The sequence below is a fragment of the Coregonus lavaretus genome (genome assembly GCF_964263955.1).
Source record: "Coregonus lavaretus genome assembly, chromosome: 4".
Lineage (NCBI taxonomy): Eukaryota > Metazoa > Chordata > Actinopteri > Salmoniformes > Salmonidae > Coregonus > Coregonus lavaretus.
The window spans coordinates 20,539,309-20,559,559 of record NC_139991.1 but is presented as its reverse complement, the minus strand read 5'-3'; the positions used below and the strand labels follow the sequence as shown (position 1 = coordinate 20,559,559).

The 20,251-nt window shown below is 42.8% G+C and overlaps 1 protein-coding gene across 1 annotated transcript; it reads left to right on the top strand.

The window, feature by feature from the left end:
- Positions 1–1,668: 1,668 nt before the first annotated feature.
- LOC311127806 (xylosyl- and glucuronyltransferase LARGE2s-like) lies at positions 1,669–19,874 on the top strand (the record flags this gene model as incomplete). The annotated part of the gene is made up of 13 exons (XM_084159687.1): positions 1,669–1,768; positions 9,492–9,784; positions 10,085–10,167; positions 10,477–10,600; positions 11,631–11,802; positions 12,054–12,271; positions 13,149–13,274; positions 13,446–13,601; positions 13,872–14,035; positions 14,322–14,600; positions 14,876–15,022; positions 16,858–17,053; positions 17,666–19,874. The coding sequence occupies 13 exons, from the start codon at positions 1,669–1,671 to the stop codon at positions 17,861–17,863; spliced, it is 2,256 nt and encodes a 751-aa protein (XP_084015813.1). The 3' UTR covers positions 17,864–19,874.
- Between the last annotated feature and the right edge of the window lie 377 nt (positions 19,875–20,251).

Sequence of the window (20,251 nt, the reverse complement as noted above, 5' to 3'; positions counted from 1 at the left end):
CTTATTGCCAATTGTGCACAATGCCCCTGCTGTGAGCCTGGCTGTGAATAAACTGTGTGTGGGTGTGGGTGTGTGTGTATGAGCGTGCTTGTGTGTTTGTGCATATGTGTGTGTGCGTGTGCTTGTATTTGTGTTAAGAGAATGAGAGTGAGATGACACACTGTATAAAGGTTTTTCAAAGTGACCGAGATTGCACAATAAAGTCGGATTTATTTCCATTGTGGTCCCTATTTTCTTGCATAGATACAGATACAATTACATAGATACAGATACAATTACATAGATACAGATACATTACAGAGATACAGATACATTACAGAGATACAGACAAAAACATGCTAGACCTCTAGATGAGTATGAGGGGGGAGTTTAAATACAATTCTTACAAGCTTGTTTTGGCTGGTCTGTAGCTTATTCTTTAGATGTTTGGGGCTACTGGTGAACCACTGGACTAGCGCACTTGACAGAGTCTTTAGGGTATCTATATAGCTAGGTTTCCATCCAATTGGCGACAGATTTTCATGTGAATATTCAAAAATCTGCATAAAAACAATATGCTCATTTTCCCATCAGAGTTGTGTTTCCATAAATACGTAGTCCACATACAAATAACTTTTGTAGTTAAATTCCCATGTACCGAATAAAAAATACAAGTAAAATGGGTTTCCATCGCATTTTAAACTCTAAGCCTACTGATTGTTTTGTCACAAAAAATATTGCGTAGGTATAGTAAATGTGCGCTCTAGCCAACAACTCGCAGATACAGTGCGGGTATAGCCTACATGATGAGATTATTACGGACAAAAGTGCAAGATTATTTTTATTTGTCAAACGGCAACCAAGCATCGATCATGTAACCAGAATAAGACCCTTGATATTTATTGAAAAGAGCATCAAGCTCATCACCTTGCACTTTCACCACCCTGTGAAGGTCATCTCCCGAGTGGCGCAGTGGTCGAATCCAGGCTCTGTCGTAGCCGGCCGTGACCGGGAGACCCATGGGGCGGCGCACAATTGGCCCAGCGTCGTCCAGGGTAGGGGAGGGAATGGCAGGGATGTTGGTAGAGCATGGCGTTTCCAACGCCAGGGTTGTGGGTTCGATTCCCGCGGGGGGCCAGTATGAATTTTTTTAAATAATATGTATGCACTCACTAACTGTAAGTCGCTCTGGATAAGAGGTCTGCTAAATGACTAAAATGTAAAAATGTAAAATAAATTATTTCATCTGTAGCCTAATAAACTGAATGCTTTCCCATGATATCGTGACATTTTTTTAACCGACATGTACTTTACTCACATAAAAAGGATGGACGGAAACCTGGTTAATATCAAGTCATTTTGAGGATGCTGGAATTATATTTTGGATGAACCTGTGCATGCCTACAGTAGACTTTTGAAGTAGCCTAATCAGATTAAAACATTGTGACTGGGTGTGTTCATGCCCCTGACATTTCCGTGTCCTAACTTCTGCTTTGCTTGAATACAAACTGCACTGTTATGCCACTAAAACATTTTGTGATAGCATCATGCTAACCTTCTATCTCCTCCTCTCTTTCTCCTCCTCTCCCTCCAGATGAGAGGATGCAGCAGGAAGTAGATGAGAGACTGAGCCCCACCTGAGCCCTGACCCCTCACCTCCCACCCCCGCCCGCACCCAGCTGTCCCATCATGCACCTGCCATTTCGAGGTCGCCTGAAGCTGCTGGTGGCATCTCTGACCGCTGTCATCCTTCTTACCTGGCTCTACCTGCTGGCTGGGAACCTGGAGAGTAAGTAGTACCTGCCAGTCGCCATGGTTACAGTGAGGGGAAAAAAAGTATTTGATCCCCTGCTGATTTTGTACGTTTGCCCACTGACAAAGAAATGATCAGTCTATAATTTTAATGGTAGGTTTATTTGAACAGTGAGAGACAGAATAACAACAAAAAAATCCAGAAAAACGCATGTAAAAAATATTATAAATTGATTTGCATTTAATGAGGGAAATAGGTATTTGACCCCTCTGCAAAACATGACTTAGTACTTGGTGGCAAAACCCATGTTGGCAATCACAGAGGTCAGACGTTTCTTATAGTTGGCCACCAGGTTTGCACACATCTCAGGAGGAATTTTGTCCCACTCCTCTTTGCAGTTCTTCTTCAAGTCATTAAGGTTTCGAGGCTGACGTTTGGCAACTCGAACCTTCAGCTCCCTCCACAGATTTTCTATGGGATTAAGGTCTGGAGACTGGCTAGGCCACTCCAGGACCTTAATGTGCTTCTTCTTGAGCCACTCCTTTGTTGCCTTGGCCGTGTGTTTTGGGTCATTGTCATGCTGGAATACCCATCCACGACCCATTTTCAATGCCTTGGCTGAGGGAATGAGGTTCTCACCCAAGATTTGATGGTACATGGCCACGTCCATCGTCCCTTTGATGCGGTGAAGTTGTCCTGTCCCCTTAGCATAATGTTTCCACCTCCATGTTTGACGGTGGGGATGGTGTTCTTGGGGTCATAGGCAGCATTCCTCCTCCTCCAAACACCGCGAGTTGAGTTGATGCCAAAGAGCTCCATTTTGGTCTCATCTGACAACAACACTTTCACCCAGTTCTCCTCTGAATCATTCAGATGTTAATTGGCAAACTTCAGACGGGCATGTATATGTGCTTTCTTGAGCAGGGGGACCTTGCGGGCTCTGCAGGATTTCAGTCCTTCACGGCGTAGTGTGTTACCAATTGTTTTCTTGGTGACTATGCTCCCAGCTGCCTTGAGATCATTGACAAGATCCTCCCGTGTAGTTCTGGGCTGATTCCTCACCGTTCTCATGATCATTGCAACTCCACGAGGTGAGATCTTGCATGGAGCCCCAGGCCGAGGGAGATTGACAGTTCTTTTGTTTTTCTTCCATTTGCGAATAATCACACCAACTGTTGTCACCTTCTCACCAAGCTGCTTGGCGATGGTCTTGTAGCCCATTCCAGCCTTGTGTAGGTCTACAATCTTGTCCCTGACATCCTTGGAGAGCTCTTTGGGCTTGGCCATGGTGGAGAGTTTGAAATCTGATTGATTGATTGCTTCTGTGGACAGGTGTCTTTTATACAGGTAACAAACTGAGATTAGGAGCACTCCCTTAGTGTGCTCCTAATCTCAGCTCGTTACCTGTATAAAAGACACCTGGGAGCCAGAAATCTTTCTGATTGAGAGGGGGTCAAATTCATATTTCCCTCATTAAAATGCAAATCAATTTATAACATTTTTGACATGCGTTTTTCTGGATTTTTTTGTTGTTATTCTGTCTCTCACTGTTCAAATAAACCTACCATTAAAATTATAGACTGATCAGTTCTTTGTCAGTGGGCAAACGTACAAAATCAGCAGGGGATCAAATACTTTTTTCCCTCACTGTACATGACTGACTGGAACTACTTTTCCATTGAACTGCAGTAGGAAGGAATGGAAACACAAGTATGCATGTACTGTAGCTACTTTAAAAACACATTAAACAATGGTGTACAGATGTTGTGTCTTAATTTGATCATCCTGTTGTTGCAGGAATTGTTCTGCACTGCAGGAAATGCAAACTTGTAGTGCATCCAAGATTTAAAAAGTATTCTAAAGTTTGTAATTTCCATTTTAAAATGTCAGACTTGATTTTCCCTAACGGAAATTAACTCGAAATAATGTTTATGACCTCAAATAACAATAACTGTAACGACCCTTTTTATTATGAACTTGGATATCAACGTTGCCACTTCAGCATACTTATGTGGCACAGTCGATGCCATGCAGGGCTACAGGCCAGAAGTTCAAGGGTTTGCCGACCACCACAGACAAACTCACTCTCTCTGCCTGTTTCATTACGGCCCTGCCACACTATAGCCATCGGGCGTCTGGCATTGCCATCAGCGGTTGAGGCTATGCTTCCTTTGAAATCAATGAAAGCTGATTCACTGCCTGTGTTGCGCTTGCGTTGCATCATGTCCAATGGCAACGTCCAGCTCAAGAATCAGAGGTTCAATTCTCGATGGCTGATGGAAACGTTCATTCTATCTTGTGAATTGAAATAATGACAAATAAAGTTGATTTTGGTTGCATATGGCAACGACTATACACCACTGGTTATTTTAGTAAGATTTATGAAGTCAAGAAGCTACTACTACTAGCTAGCTAGTTACATTGACTAGCTAGGTTCAAAAGGTTAAAAAGCAGCTTGTGAAATTAGAGGATCATTTAGTACAACCACTAGCAACAATTTAGTGAGTACTTGCGAAAAACTGGACCAAAGCTATATTACATACGCATAATGGATGAATATGGTACAGTACAGTAGGCAAAATAGAATAAAGACTCAGCTCCTCTCCACTCTCAAAACAACGCACTCTGTGTAGCAGGTAAAACTTCACATTGATGTGACGCTGATGACAAATCAACGCAATATATATAGTGGAGCTGAAGAGTAACACTACAATCAGAGCCAGCTGCAGACAATGATCAGCTAGGGGGAAATCAGATGTTCAACATTTTGATGTCATATACAGTGGGGAGAACAAGTATTTGATACACTGCCGATTTTGCAGGTTTTCCTACTTACAAAGCATGTAGAGGTCTGTAATATGTATCATTGGTACACTTCAACTGTGAGAGACGGAATCTAAAACAAAAATCCAGAAAATCACATTGTATGATTTTAAAGTAATTAATTTGCATTTTATTGCATGACATAAGTATTTGATACATCAGAAAAGCAGAACTTAATATTTGGTACAGAAACCTGTCTTTGCAATTACAGAGATCATACATTTCTTGTAGTTCTTGACCAGGTTTGCACACACTGCAGCAGGGATTTTGGCCCACTCCTCCATAGAGACCTTCTCCAGATCCTTCAGGTTTCGGGGCTGTCGCTGGGCAATACGGACTTTCAGCTCCCTCCAAAGATTTTCTATTGGGTTCAGGTCTGGAGACTGGCTAGGCCACTCCAGGACCTTGAGATGCTTCTTACGGAGCCACTCCTTAGTTGCCCTGGCTGTGTGTTTCGGGTCGTTGTCATGCTGGAAGACCCAGCCACGACCCATCTTCAATGCTCTTACTGAGGGAAGGAGGTTGTTGGCCAAGATCTCGCGATACATGGCCCCATCCATCCTCCCCTCAATACGGTGCAGTCGTCCTGTCCTCTTTGCAGAAAGGCATCCCCAAAGAATGATGTTTCCACCTCCATGCTTCACGGTTGGGATGGTGTTCTTGGGGTTGTACTCATCCTTCTTCTTCCTCCAAACACGGCGAGTGGAGTTTAGACCAAAAAAGCTATATTTTTGTCTCATCAGACCACATGACCTTCTCCCATTCCTCCTCTGGATCATCCAGATGGTCATTGGCAAACTTCAGACGGGCCTGGCCATGCGCTGGCTTGAGCAGGGGGACCTTGCGTGCGCTGCAGGATTTTAATCCATGACGGCGTAGTGTGTTACTAATGGTTTTCTTTGAGGCTGTGGTCCCAGCTCTCTTCAGGTCATTGACCAGGTCCTGCCGTGTAGTTCTGGGCTGATCCCTCACCTTCCTCATGATCATTGATGCTCCACGAGGTGAGATCTTGCATGGAGCCCCAGACCGAGGGTGATTGACCGTCATCTTGAACTTCTTCCATTTTCTAATAATTGCGCCAACAGTTGTTGCCTTCTCACCAAGCTGCTTGCCTATTGTCCTGTAGCCCATCCCAGCCTTGTGCAGGTCTACAATTTTATCCCTGATGTCCTTACACAGCTCTCGGGTCTTGGCCATTGTGGAGAGGTTGGAGTCTGTTTGATTGAGTGTCTGGACAGGTCTCTTTTATACAGGTAACGAGTTCAAACAGGTGCAGTTAATACAGGTAATGAGTGGAGAACAGGAGGGCTTCTTAAAGAAAAACTAACAGGTCTGTGAGAGACGGAATTCTTACTGGTTGGTAGATGATCAAATACTTATGTCATGCAATAAAATTCAAATTAATTATAAAAAAATCCTACAATGTGATTTTCTGGATTTTTGTTTTAGATTCCGTCTCTCACAGTTGAAGTGTACCTATGATAAAAATTACAGACCTCTACATGCTTTGTAAGTAGGAAAACCTGCAAAATCGGCAGTGTATCAAATACTTGTTCTCCCCACTGTAATTATATAAAATATTTGAAACAAATTTTTCACCAACAGGTACCACACAACCAATAAACAAAGCATACCGACTTCGGGCACTTCAATATCATGGTTTGCGTTTTCAACACCACAATAAATAGATGTCAATCTCGACAAACAGAAAATACATCCCTCCATACCTTGTAGGCTTACCCAGTATCAAAGGCTTGGCTTGAGAATCCCTGAATATCATTAAACTTTTGGGTGTTTTGTAACAGATGTCTCTTTCCATTCATCAAATGGCCGCTGCACAGTTTGGATTGATTTGATTGAGTCAATAAAAAAAAATACATATACACACAGTATAAAGGTTTTTCAAAGTGACCGAGATTGCACAATAAAGTCGGATTTATTTCCATTGTGGTCCCTATTTTCTTGCATAGATACATATACAATTACATAGGTACAGATACATTACAGAGATACAGATACAATTACATAGATACAGACAAAAAATGCTAGACCTCTAGATGAGTACGAGGGGGGAGTTTAAATACAATTCTTACAAGCTTGTTTTGGCTGGTCTGTAGCTTATTCTTTAGATGTTTGGGGCTACTGGTGAACCACTGGACTAGCGCACTTGACAGAGTCTTTAGGGTGTCTATATAGCTAGGTTTCCATCCAATAAGCGACAGATTTTCATGTGAATATTCAAAACTTTGCATAAAAACAATATGGTCATTTTCCCATCAGAGTTGTGTTTCCATAAATACGTAGTCCACATACAAATAACTTTTGTAGTTAAATTCCCATGTACCGAATAAAAAATACAAGTTAAATGGTTTCCATCGCATTTTAAACTCTAAGCCTACCGATTGTTTTGTCACAAAAAATATTTTGCTATGGTATAGTAAATGTGCCCACTCTGGTATTGGCACGTGCGCTCTAGCCAACAACTCGCAGATACAGTGCGAGATAATGATGAGATTATTGCGGACAAAAGTGCAAGATTATTTTTATTTGTCAAACGGCAGCCAAGCATCGATCATGTAACCAGAATAAGACCCTTGATATTTATTGAAAGGAGCATCAAGCTCATCACCTTGCACTTTCACCACCCTGTGAAGGTCATCATAAATTATTTCATCTGTAGCCTAATAAACTGAATGCTTTCCCATGATATCGTGACATTTTTTAACCGACATGTACATTACTCACATAAAAAGGATGGATGGAAACCTGGTTAATATCAAGTCATTTTGAGGATGCTGGAATTATATTTTGGATGAACCTGTGCATGCCTACAGTAGACTTTTGAAGTAGCCTAATCAGATTAAAACATTGTGACTGGGTGTGTTCATGCCACATACAAAAGGTAATACATTTTCAAAGTAAATATTTAGGCTATATTGAAGCTTTAGGTTCTAGGTGCACATGGAATAGGCTCGGATTGGAGAGGAAGCAGAGACCACGTTAAGCTTTCCTGAATAACTGGGGCTGCCGGGAGCATATGTGGCCACATTATTATAGGACGATTTGGGAAAGTGATGATCTGCAACAGACAGCACATCTCAGTATCAGAAGTAAAAATACATCCAGCCTGGCCTGCTACTGTGCTTTTCTAGACCTTATAAACTGTCGAGAGTAGACCCACAACTGATCCAAATGGAATGAAACATTCAAATCACAATTTTGCGTCATTATTCAAATTACATTTTCACTGCAGCCTAGAGTAGAATTTTGAATTGCCCCTAAACAAAATCAATAGGGGAGCTTTTTGAGCTGCGTGTCTCATGTCTTCAATGTTATTTCCTGCACAATGATGCACCTGGCCTCAGCTATTCCTATTTGTTCTTGTGGATTCATATTGAAAATGTATGCAGCTTTGAATACTTTTATGTGTGGTATGATTGCCAGTTAGCCTATTGCAGATCTAGACAAATGGTGCACCTACCACTATTGTCACGATGAATGGTGGATAGAGGGCAGGATAGACTGGTAGACTACATTGAGTATACCAAACATTAGGAATACCTTCCTAATATTGAGTTGCACCCCCTGTTCAAAGGCACTTCAATCTTTTGTCTTGCCCATTCAACCTCTGAATGGCACACATACACATTGGCACACATACACATACACGTCTCAATTGTCTCAAGGCTTAAACATCCTTCTTTAATCTGTCTCCTCCCCTTCATCTATACTGATTGAAGTGGATTTCACAAGTGACATCAATAAGGGATCATAGATTTCACCTGGATTCATCTGGTCAGTCTGTCATGGAAAGAGCAGGTGTTCTTAATGTTTTATATACTCAGTGTATATTGACATGTGGTATAGTAACATTTTGAATGCTGAAAAGCGTTGTGCATAAGGGAAGTACCAAAACACCTTGATATAGGGGAGGCGCATGCAAGCAGATGAGGAAATGTGGCTTGGATGGAAGACATTATATAATAAAACATGCAAAAGAGCGAATGTAAACCAGGGAAAAAACACACTACCCTCCCCTGTGCCCGATAGAAAAAAACTAAAAAACTAAATAAAAGTTTGACAACCCTCCCCTATTTTGGAAATGTTGATCTGTCCCTAACAATTCACATTTCCTCTTGCTGCAGGATTATAATCCTGCTGTGTGAAACTGGCTCAAATTAATATACGGCATCTGTACTAACAATCTTGTAGGCTGAGATTTCTTTGTCCGAGAATTGCTATGATTACTTTCCTGACTTCTAAGAATCAAGCAAGGCTCTTCTGAGAATGTCTGTGGTTAAGTGTTCTTAGGCAGTCTATATATGATTGTCAGTATCCTGTTGTAAACAAAAACAATAGACCCTGGACATACTGTCATACACTCCTAAATCCAAATTATGATGCGTGCCAGAATTCATAAGCACTCACACACACACATGCATGCATACGCACACTGACAAATCCTCTCTCCCACATACATTACCTAAGATGACTGATGGGGTGTTTATAGTGCAGTCTGTTCATTTCAGCTCTACGGAATAGCCGGAGGAAGCAGTGAATTACTGTGTCCACACTAGAGGACAAGGCTGTCCTTGTACAGTATCTGTGTCAGGATTGGGTCTACATATCAGTATATCTCTCTCTCACCCACTTTCCTCTGAGCGACCAGGAACAGAGTGTGAACATTTCCAGAGTGCCTCACTTCATCTGTGTCGGCCAGCTGCTCCTCAGACAGTTTGTCAAACAGACAGAGAGGGGTTGATGAGAAAGAGAGAGATGAGATAAATAAAGAAGCAGAAAGTGAAGTGAACACTTTCTTCCCTCATGTGTTTCTTATACAACTCTAGAAATGAAAGATTTAATTAAACCCTCATTCTAATTCTAATTCCCCTCTCCCCCTTATCCCCTCCTCTCCTCCTCCTCTCCCCCTCTCCAGATGGGCGTTCTCTCCTCCTGTCCCCCTGTCTGTCGGAGACCCCCGAGGCACGGGTTCTAGACCGGGCGGTTCTAGAGTCGCGGGTGCGTGAGATGGAGGAGGAGAACCGGCAGATCCGCCTGCAGCTCAGCCAATTGCAGGGCACGGCAGGCCAGCCCGCCGACGGTGGTAACTACGGCAACGCGGCGTGGGGGGCGTCAGCTGACACTGGGCCCGAGGACGTGGAGAACACGGCGGAGGAGAGAGCCAATCACACCGAGTGTCCCCGTTCGCCCACCGTACTGAAGTGTGAGGTGAGCCAGGATCAGATACTTATTTTAGAGCAGCACTGTTTTAGCTGTGTTAGTTTAGCTTCGCTGTTTGGTCATTGGTGTAATGTTGATATGGCGTCATTGGTCTTATGTTCATATATCATTAGTGTTAAATTGATATGTCAAATCTACTGTCAGTGGTGTTTGTGTTTTGGATAAAATAACATAGTCATAGTGAAATAATATGGCTATTGTGCTAAAATGTAGACATAGGGAGTCGATATTCCCAACAGTGTTGATGGCATCGCTTGTGGCTAATTCTGCCCTCTCTCTTCTGTGCAGCTGATTCATGTAGCGTGCGTGTGTGCCGGTCACAACGCCAGCAGAGATGTGGTCACCCTGGTCAAGTCCATCCTGTTCCACAGGTAACACAACAGAGCTACACATACAACTACACCTACTGCTATAGCTACAGCTAAACCTAATATAGCAACAATAGTTGTTTATTCTACTTGATAAATCCTAAACTAATAAGGCTGAAGTCAATTCAAAGGCCACTTGAGATAATTATTAATTAATTAATTATTGGACTCATGGGAAGTTTTGTGACTTTAGGAAATGTCAGGACCTTCTTAATCAGAGAGATTAGGCACTTGAGTAGCTCTTGGCATATGTATTTCTCTCTCTCTCTCTCTCTCTCTCTCTCTCTCTCTCTCTCTCTCGCTCTCTCTCAGGAGAAACCCTCTCCATTTCCACTTCATCACAGATGCAGTAGCCAATCAGATCCTGAGTTCTCTGTTCCAGTCCTGGATGGTTCCGTCTGTACAAGTTAGCTTCTACGACGCAGACGAACTCAAGGTAAATGACCCCCCCCCCCCCATCTTTCCCCTTTAAAGTATTCTCTCCTCCTCTTTTGATGAGCTCTAGCTCAGTGATAGGCAACTCTGGTCCTCAGGGGCCTGAGTGTCTGCTCTATCTTTTAAATCAGTGTTTAGGAAATAATTTGTGTGCACTCTGTGACCAACCATTGACATTTAAGGGGAATTCCACCACTTTCCAATCAATCAGTGGGCAGGAGAAAGAGAAATCCAGTAGATACCGGTTTCACAAGGAACGGAGACCATCGTGTCACCTCAGACGTTTGTGTGTGGTATGTGCATGTACTGTGGGTGGGTGTGTGCGTGTAGCTTTGGCTCTTTGCTATTGATAAAGGGTTCATACAGTAACATATTGTTGCTCAGCTCACATACCAACCTGCCTCGGCCTGTAATATGACTTGGCCCCGTCTCTGTCCCCATCATCACATTCTCTCTCAGCCTCCACAAGCTTAGCAGGAACAAAAGCTCTTTGTGCTTTCAAATGTCTCGACCTACTCAGACAGTTTTTATTAGCTCAGTTCAAACGGAGAAGGAAACACTCGATCTTCTGAGCTGATTATATTTGCAAATTATTCGCTTATGCAGATCCCGTTCTGCAGAATCAAGAGGGATTAATTATCAGACACGGTTGCCCAGATGCATGCCAAAAGTTTCAGTATTCATTGGGAATCCTGGGCATAAAAACAATTACATTTTTTAAAGATTAATGCTATAGAGTAAACAGTAATAATGTTCCAATTGGTTCACCTCTGGTTTAAAGGGTGTTTTAATACTAAAGGGATCTTAGGAGACGGATGGGTGTCTGCGCAAGTTAGCTATTTAAAGAAAGGAGAACACCCTTACATGCCTGACAAAGAGACACAGTGGTATTGCTTCTAAAAATTATTTTTCATACCTTGCAACTTTATATTCCCTTTTCTTTTGAAATCAAAATGTTCTGTGAGGTCTAAAGTTGTTCAACCTCACTCTTGCTTTCTCTCTCCATCCCTCCATCTTCTCCTCTCTTCCAGTCGGAGGTGTCATGGATACCTAACAAGCACTACTCAGGTATCTATGGTCTGATGAAGCTGACTCTAACCAAAGCGCTGCCCTCTGACCTCACAAAGGTCATTGTCCTGGATACGGACATCACCTTCGCAACCGACATCGCTGAGCTCTGGGCCATCTTCAGGAAGTTCACTGGTACAACCTTTGACCTTGATAAACATTTCTGGTTGATTGGTTGAATAATTAATACATTGGTTGGGTGATAAAGCAAATGAGGGAATTGTAAAATGTTGGTTATAAAACAAAAATCCCTAGAGGACAAAAATACCTTTTGATAAACTAGTAGTGCAAAAGCTGTCTATATGCTGAAGACTCCACCTCATTACTAATGATAATCAGCATTTTAAAATCCGGATGAATGATGATTGGTGATGCTGTGATTGCAGACAAGCAGGTGATAGGTCTGGTGGAGAACCAGAGTGACTGGTACCTGGGGAACCTGTGGAAGAACCACAAACCCTGGCCCGCCCTGGGACGAGGCTTCAACACTGGGGTTATCCTGCTCTACCTGGAGAGGCTGCGACGGATTGGCTGGGAGCAGATGTGGAGGCTGACCGCCGAAAGAGAGCTAATGAGCATGCTCAGTACCTCGCTGGCTGACCAGGTCTGTTTATTCTAGTCTAGTCTATTGTCTTTATTCCAAATATTATGAGATACTCTTTAGATCATTACATACATAACAGATGTTAATATAGGGCAGGGATCATCAACTAGATTAAGCTGAGGGACGATTTTTTTCTTGAGTGTATGGTCAGAGGGCCGGAACATAATTACAAATAATTTGCAGACTGCAAATTGACCACAACAAGCTCTAATGTTTGACTAAAACATAATCATTGCTCACATTTGTAGACGAACACGTGTCTCTCTATTATGCTTGGGAATACTTGGGAACAGATTTCTTGAATTAAAATCACTTGGAGCTGATTTCCTGGTGTTTCTACAGTCATTTATGTCCAACAATTAAAATGATAAAAAAATATATTGTAAAAAATGTGCCCACGAGCCGTCAGTTGGGGATCCCTGATATAGGGTAATCTTATGCCTCAAAGCATACTGTGTATGAGGCAGATGGTAATGTAAGTATGTAGGACGTATCTAATGAACATTTGGAGCATGTGTCAATGTGTACTATTGTGTGCCAGAGTGCTATATGATCTTAATGTCAAAATGAGTGTGTATAATACACTCTTAGAAAAAAAGGTGATATCTAGAACCTAAAGGGGTTCTTCAGCTGTCCCCATAGGAGAACCCTTTGAATAACCCTTTTTGGTTCTTGGTAGAACCCTTTTGGTTCCAGGTAGAACCCTTTTGAGTTCCATGTAGAACCCTTTACATAGAGGGTTCTACATGGAACCCAAAAGAGTTGAACCTGGAACCAAAAAGGGTTATCCTATGGGGACAGCCAAAGAACCCTTTTGGAACCCTTTTTTCTTTGTATTAGACAGGTGTTTAATGTGAGTGGGTAATCTTGTGTGCAGGACATCTTTAATGCGTTCATTAAGCAGAACCCAGTCCTAGTGCATCAGCTGCCCTGCTTCTGGAATGTTCAGCTGTCTGACCACACACGCTCCGAACAGTGCTACACAGAGGTGTCTGACCTCAAGGTAGGGCTATGCAGTGAAATACACACACTCACATACACACACCATCAAGCGCACACGCACACACACACGCGCACACCATAGCAAAACCCCTCACTTCTTTCCTTAAGAATGTACTGCGTCTAGTCATCTGGCTACGGGTCACCATGGTAACATGTTTATGTCCCGTGTCAGGTGATCCACTGGAACTCTCCTAAGAAACTTCGTGTGAAGAACAAGCATGTGGAGTTCTTCAGGAACCTATACTTAACCTTCCTTGAGTACGATGGGAACCTACTAAGACGAGAGCTGTTTGGCTGCCCCAGCCAGGCCACCTCAGAGAGTGTACGGGTAAGTAAAACATTACCATAATGTTAACCATAACATTTAACAAACCACTCCCTAACACCTCAAAGAGGTTTTAACATTCACCATACCCTTTATTCACCATACTATGATATCCATGGACATCCAGCCAGAATACAACAGAGAGTGTACAGGTGTACCGCATGGTCTCGTCACCTCTGACTGCATGGTGTCATGAAACCATGTTAGCCTATTAGAGTGAATATTTACAATCTAAACATTGGTTTTGACCTCCCTCTGTCCATCCCTCTCCAGTTACAAGAAGCTCTGGAGGAGCTGGATGAAGAAGACCAGTGTTATGACTTCCGGCGGGAGCGAATCACAGTGCACCGCGTTCACCTTTACTTTCTGCAGTACGAGTACACGCCCACCGGGGACGACACGGACGTCACGCTGGTCGCACAGCTCTCCATGGACAGGTAAACACTCACCTTATACCTCTGACCCTACTGGCCTTTGGTTTACTAGTTGTTGGAGATGTGAGCATGAATTTATTATCACGTTATGGCTCATGAGGAGTGCAGCTCTCCACAAATATGATTGTATTTTGCTTCTTTCTCTACTTCCTCCTCTTCCTCTTCCCCCTCCTCTACCTTTTCATCTCTACTTCCACCACTGCTTTTATAATCATTATGTACTATACATCTCTGTATCTCTACTTCTCTATTTTAATCATCAGTTTTATATCATTTCTATTTCTCTCAGGTTACAGATGCTGGAGGCCATATGTAAGCACTGGGAAGGCCCTATCAGCCTGGCACTGTACATGTCAGACGCTGAGGCCCAACAGTTCCTGCGTTACGCCCAGGCCTCCGAGGTGCTGAAGAACCGTAAGAACGTGGGCTACCATATCGTTTACAAGGAGGGCCAGTTCTACCCCGTCAACCTGGTGAGAAATGTGGCACTGAGGAACGCCAACACACCCTATGTGTTCCTGGCAGACGTGGACTTCCTGCCCATGTACGGCCTCTATGATTACCTCAGGTGAGTTGTAGTTCTTCCTGAAGATGTTCCATCATAAACATAGACCGAACACTGGCTGAAGAAATGTATTAAAATGTAGTCATTTAGCAGCCAGTTTAATCCAAAGCAATTTACAGACAACATATGTATGATGTTCATATATGGCCCACGTGGGAGTCGAACCCACAGCTAAGGTGTTGCCAGCAATGCATTCCAACCAACTAGTGGCAGCTGTGGCTCTAGCTGATGTACAGTATTGGTTGTAAATTAATGGTTTCTCTATCTTATCCCCACAGAAAGTCAGTGGTCCAGTTAGACATGGCCCACACTAAGAAGGCTCTGGTGGTACCGGCCTTTGAGACGCTGCGCTACCGCCTCTCCTTTCCCAAATCCAAAACTGAGCTGCTGTCCATGCTGGACATGGGGACCCTCTACACCTTCAGGTACACCAGCACTAACAGCTCACCCCATTGGTCAATCTGGCTTGTAGATCAAGAGGTTTGATTGGTCCTTCTGAAATAGACCCAGATGAGATAACTTGGAGCATCCTGCCTGATTTTGATAGTATATTTAGTACATTGATTATATTGATATGTTGAAGTCATTTGATAATATGTATACAGTGCATTCGGAAAGTATTCAGACCCCTTGACTTTTTCCACATTTTGTTACGTTACAGCCTTATTCTAAAATTGATTAAATAAAAACATTTCCTCATCAATCTACACACAATACCCCATAATGACAAAGCGAAAACAGGTTTTTAGAAATGTTTGCAAATATATTAACCTTATTTACATAAGTATTCAGACCCTTTGCTATGAGACTCGAAATTGAGCTCAGGTACATCCTGTTTCCATTGATCATCCTTGAGATGTTTCACCTGTGGTAAATTCAATTGATTGGACATGATTTGGAAAGGCACACACCTGTCTATATAAGGTCCCACAGTTGACAGTGCATGTCAGAGCAAAAACCAAGCCATGAGGGCGAAGGAATTGTCCGTAGAGCTCCGAGACATGATTGTGTCGAGGCACAGATCTGGGGAAGGGTACCAAAAAATGTCTGCAGCATTGAAGGTCCCCAAGAAGTGGCCTCCATCATTGTTAAATGGAAGAAGTTTGGAACCAGCGAGACTCTTCCTAGGGATGGCCGCCTGGCCAAACTGAACAATCGGGGTAGAAGGGCCTTGGTCAGGGAGGTGACCAAGAACCCGATGGTCACTCTGACAGAGCTCCAGAGTTCCTCTGTGGAGATGGGAGAAACTTCCAGAAGGACAACCATCTCTACAGCACTCCACCAATCAGGCCTTTATGGTAGAGTGGCAAGACGGAAGCCACTCCTCAGTAAAAGGCACATGACAGCCCACTTGGAGTTTGCCAAAAGGCACCTAAAGGACTCTCAGACCATGAGAAACATGATTATTTTATCTGATGAAACCAAGATTAAACTCTTTGGCCTGAATGCCAAGCGTCACGTCTGGAGGAAACCTTGCACCATCCCTACGGTGAAGCATGGTGGTGGCAGCATAATTCTGTGGGGATGTTTTTCAGCGGCAGGGACTGGGAGACAAGTCAGGATCGAGGGAAAGATGAAGGGAGAGATGAGCAGATTAAAGTACAGAGAGATCCTTGATGAAAACCTGCTCCAGAGTGCTCAGGACCTCAGACTGGGGCGATGGTTCACCTTCCAACAGGACAACGACCCTAAGCACACAGCCAAGACAACGCAGGAGTGGCTTCGGGACAAGTCTCTGAATGTCCTTGAGTGGCCCAGCCAGAGCCCGGACATGAACCCGATCGAACATCTCTTGAGAGACCTGAAAATAGCTGTGCAGCGACTCTCCCCATCCAACCTGACAGAGCTTGAGAGGATCTGCACAGTAGAATGGAGAAACTCCCCAAATACAGGTGTGCCAAGCTTGTAGCGTCATACCCAAGAAGACTCGAGGCTGTAATCGCTGCCAAAGGTGCTTCAACAAAGTACTGATTGAAGGGTCTGAAGACTTATGTAAATGTGATTTTTCCGTTTTTAATTTTTAATAATTTTGCTAAAATTCTTCGACATGTTTTTGCTTTGTCATTATGGGGTATTGTGTGTAGATTGATGAGGGGGGGGGGGGGGGGACAATTTAATCCATTTTAGAATAAGGCTGTAACGTAACAAAATGTGGAAAAAGTCAAGGGGTCTGAATACTTTCCGAATGCACTTCATGCAATCTAGTTCAAAACTATTATTAACACACCTGTACACGTCTCTCTCTCCTTGCCTTCCCCAGGTATCACGTCTGGACCAAGGGCCATGCTCCTACCAACTACGCCAAGTGGCGGACAGCCACCACGCCCTATAAGGTGGAGTGGGAGGCGGACTTTGAGCCCTACGTGGTGGTGAGGCGGGACTGTCCTGTGTACGACCAGCGCTTCGTGGGCTTTGGCTGGAACAAGGTCTCCCATATCATGGAGCTGGATGCACAGGTACAGTATGGAGGATAGTGGTGGGGTGTTAGAATAGAATATATTTATTTTCCTCCAGGACACATTATCACACCACAATACATTTACACACACTGTGTAGACCAAACAACCATAGCAGACAAGACGGGCAGACAAAGAGATGTAGTTAAAGTCTGGATACACAAAAAAATGGTTGTTAAAGTTATTGTTCAGATTTTATCCTCAAAGACTCTACTCCCAAATAATCTGCACATAATAACTCCTTATGATTTCAGTTTATTCCAAAACCTCAACTCATGTTTGGAATCCTGTTAAGGTTATGCTAATGATCAGATCAGATGTGATTCGCAGTAGACCTCTGTTATTAGGTTTAATGCTTTCGCTAAGTCAGGAATAATAGCTATTGTAACGGCCAATAAATCAAAGTCAAGCTGTGACCTTTCAGTGTTCAACACCTCAGAGCAAAGAACGTGACTTTGTTTCTCGTGTCTTAAATGATTCAGTCACAGCCGGGACTGCAGATGAGTATTAGCTACGTAGCTAAAATGCTAAAATGTGGTGCCTGTTGTACATGGACCTTGTCCAATAAACAAATAAAAAAATGAACTTTTTCCCGCCATTCCCACCCCCCAGGAGTACGACCTGATGGTTCTGCCCAACGCGTTCATGATCCACATGCCACACGCACCCAGTTTCGACATCTCCAAGTTCCGCTCCAGCCCGAGCTACCGCTACTGCCTGCAGACCCTGAAAGAAGAGTTCCACCAAGACCTGTCCCGGAAGTACGGCGCAGCTGCCCTCAAGTACCTTACTGCTCAGAGGAACATCTAAACCAGGACTCCCAAGGGCCACTGGGTTCCATACTTAGGGCCCCAATGGCCCCACTGGCCCCCATGCTGCTCCCTGGCAAGGCTAAAGGCGTTCGGGAATATTGGCAACTATCAGCCAATATCACTACTAAGCTTGGATATCAAGATGGAGCTTTAAAGTCTTGTAGAACATTCTGGAGATGTGTTAGCTAAAATTTCTGGGGTGGTTTGGGCTGGGATGACCCACCCAACTATGCTGTAATGGATTATGACCCAAACTGGAATAAAAACAAAGAACCAAACAGAACAGACATGACAGTTGTCACAAGATGTTGGGCTCACTGGGAAGAAGTTCCTCTGAGAGGGATGAGTGGTTGACTGCTTTAAGTCTGAGAGTAAGTGACAATTATCATGATTTGTTCTGACGATCAGGGCCTTTTCTGACCAATCCGATGTATTTTCCTCAGAAAAGGCCCTGATCGTCAGAACAAATCATGATAATTGTCACTCAAGGACAGGAAACTTGGAAAATACAGAACTGAAAGAAAGCGAAGTTGCATCTTCCCTGGTCTCTTCAAGGGGACGAATCGGAATCACGTTCGGAGTGACCAATCGAACTGGAGAAATATTTAAGCCTTATCATTTTCCATTATATTTAATAAGATATTTAATGATATCTGTTTTTTCTCAATGTAAATGATTATCAATTAATAACAAACAAATATGGCATATATATGTTTTGATTATGATGTTGCATAATAATTACATTATTTTTCCTTTCTCTAATTTTGGGCCCCCTGAAAGGAAAGAGTATGTCCTTGTTTGAAAGCTTCTGAAGGATTGTGCGTGGGGAATAGCCAGGCATCACGGTCAAACTGGACGTTGGGTGTGTGTGTGTGTGTGTGTGTGTGTGTGTGTGCACTCACTGACTAAACAAGCTGCTCACTAACTTGCATCGTCATACTACATGCTTACCACTCAATGTCCTATCATTTTCTCTTTCCTCTACATCATACTAATAACCTGCATTTATCATCCTGCATCTAAAGAATTGCACTACATGATTTTTTTTTTATCATTAGGGAGTAAAAATTCATATATGTATTAATAGTAAGATTGTTGTTTTTCCTCCTGCATATATTTATCCCCTTTAAGCCAAATATGGGCCTAAATTCAGCCAAAAATACAAGTCACTACTGATTGGGACCCCCCCAATGGCTGCAGATAAATGGCCTAGTGTAATTGAATTGTTAAAAATCACTACTGAACTTCCATGAGCGATTGGAGCATTAACAGTGCCATGTCTAGATGAGTGATACACTGTATGTTATGTGTCATCTACTGTAACAAACATATCTCCTTTTACGATTAACCTTTCCCCTTCTCTTTAAAACTTCATTCCTTTTTCTATTTACCCATTCCTTGTTTTTTTCATACACCATCCTGAAACCCACTCCTGTTCTCACAAACCATCCCTTCTTTCTCTAATCCCAACCCCTTCCTAAATCTTTATATGCTACTAATACTGTTTTGAACACTACACATAATCCACGGGACAACCGGGCAGTAACAAATCAACCTTTCAACCCCAATAAAACTACCACTCCAAATACCAAATAATAGGTATACGCCAACAGTCACAATAAACGGCACATGTATTCAAGCCTATTTGCTACTGTAATGACTTTGTAATGAGTGAATGGTTACATATAATAACTATGGGATGGGCACATAACCTGCATCGCTACTATGGGTTAGGTACATACAGAGCTGCCATTGAATGGGATACCAAGGGATGGATCCAGACATCCCCTGCCAACTTCAATGCCTCCCACAACCCCTGTCGACTGTGCTGATTGCGGTAAATGCTAGTGCCTTTGCTGTATTGTGAAACTGGATATTGATTGTACTGCTGTACGTTACCAATGGGGCCTGAGGATAGTCAGGCACTCTATTTATTATTTTAGACTCAAATCAATCATATTTTTCTATGTAGGGGACAAAGTGCTTTAAATAAATCTGCCCTTTTTCTACCAGTTTGTCTGAGGTTTGTCTCCATTAGAACATAAGTGGAACAGATTGAAGGATATGGTATCACCACTATAAGTGGGGAATTATATACACGTTATTTATTCTCAGAGTTAATTGGTTTTAAAACATCAAGGATTCTCCTCATGAATGTTTTTATATGAAGACAATGTCTGCAATGGAATTGACTTCATGAAAGCAAATACACACAGACACATCACCAAGGAGGGAAAAGAAAACAAACTGTAATTCTCTGTCAGCTGTTTGTTATCTTCTGTGACATTTATTACCAGCCTGAAAATTGAATTGTCTCTCATAGATGTATTGCTTGTCTTCAGGAAATAATCGGCCACCAGGCAGGCAGTTATCTTTCACAAAACAG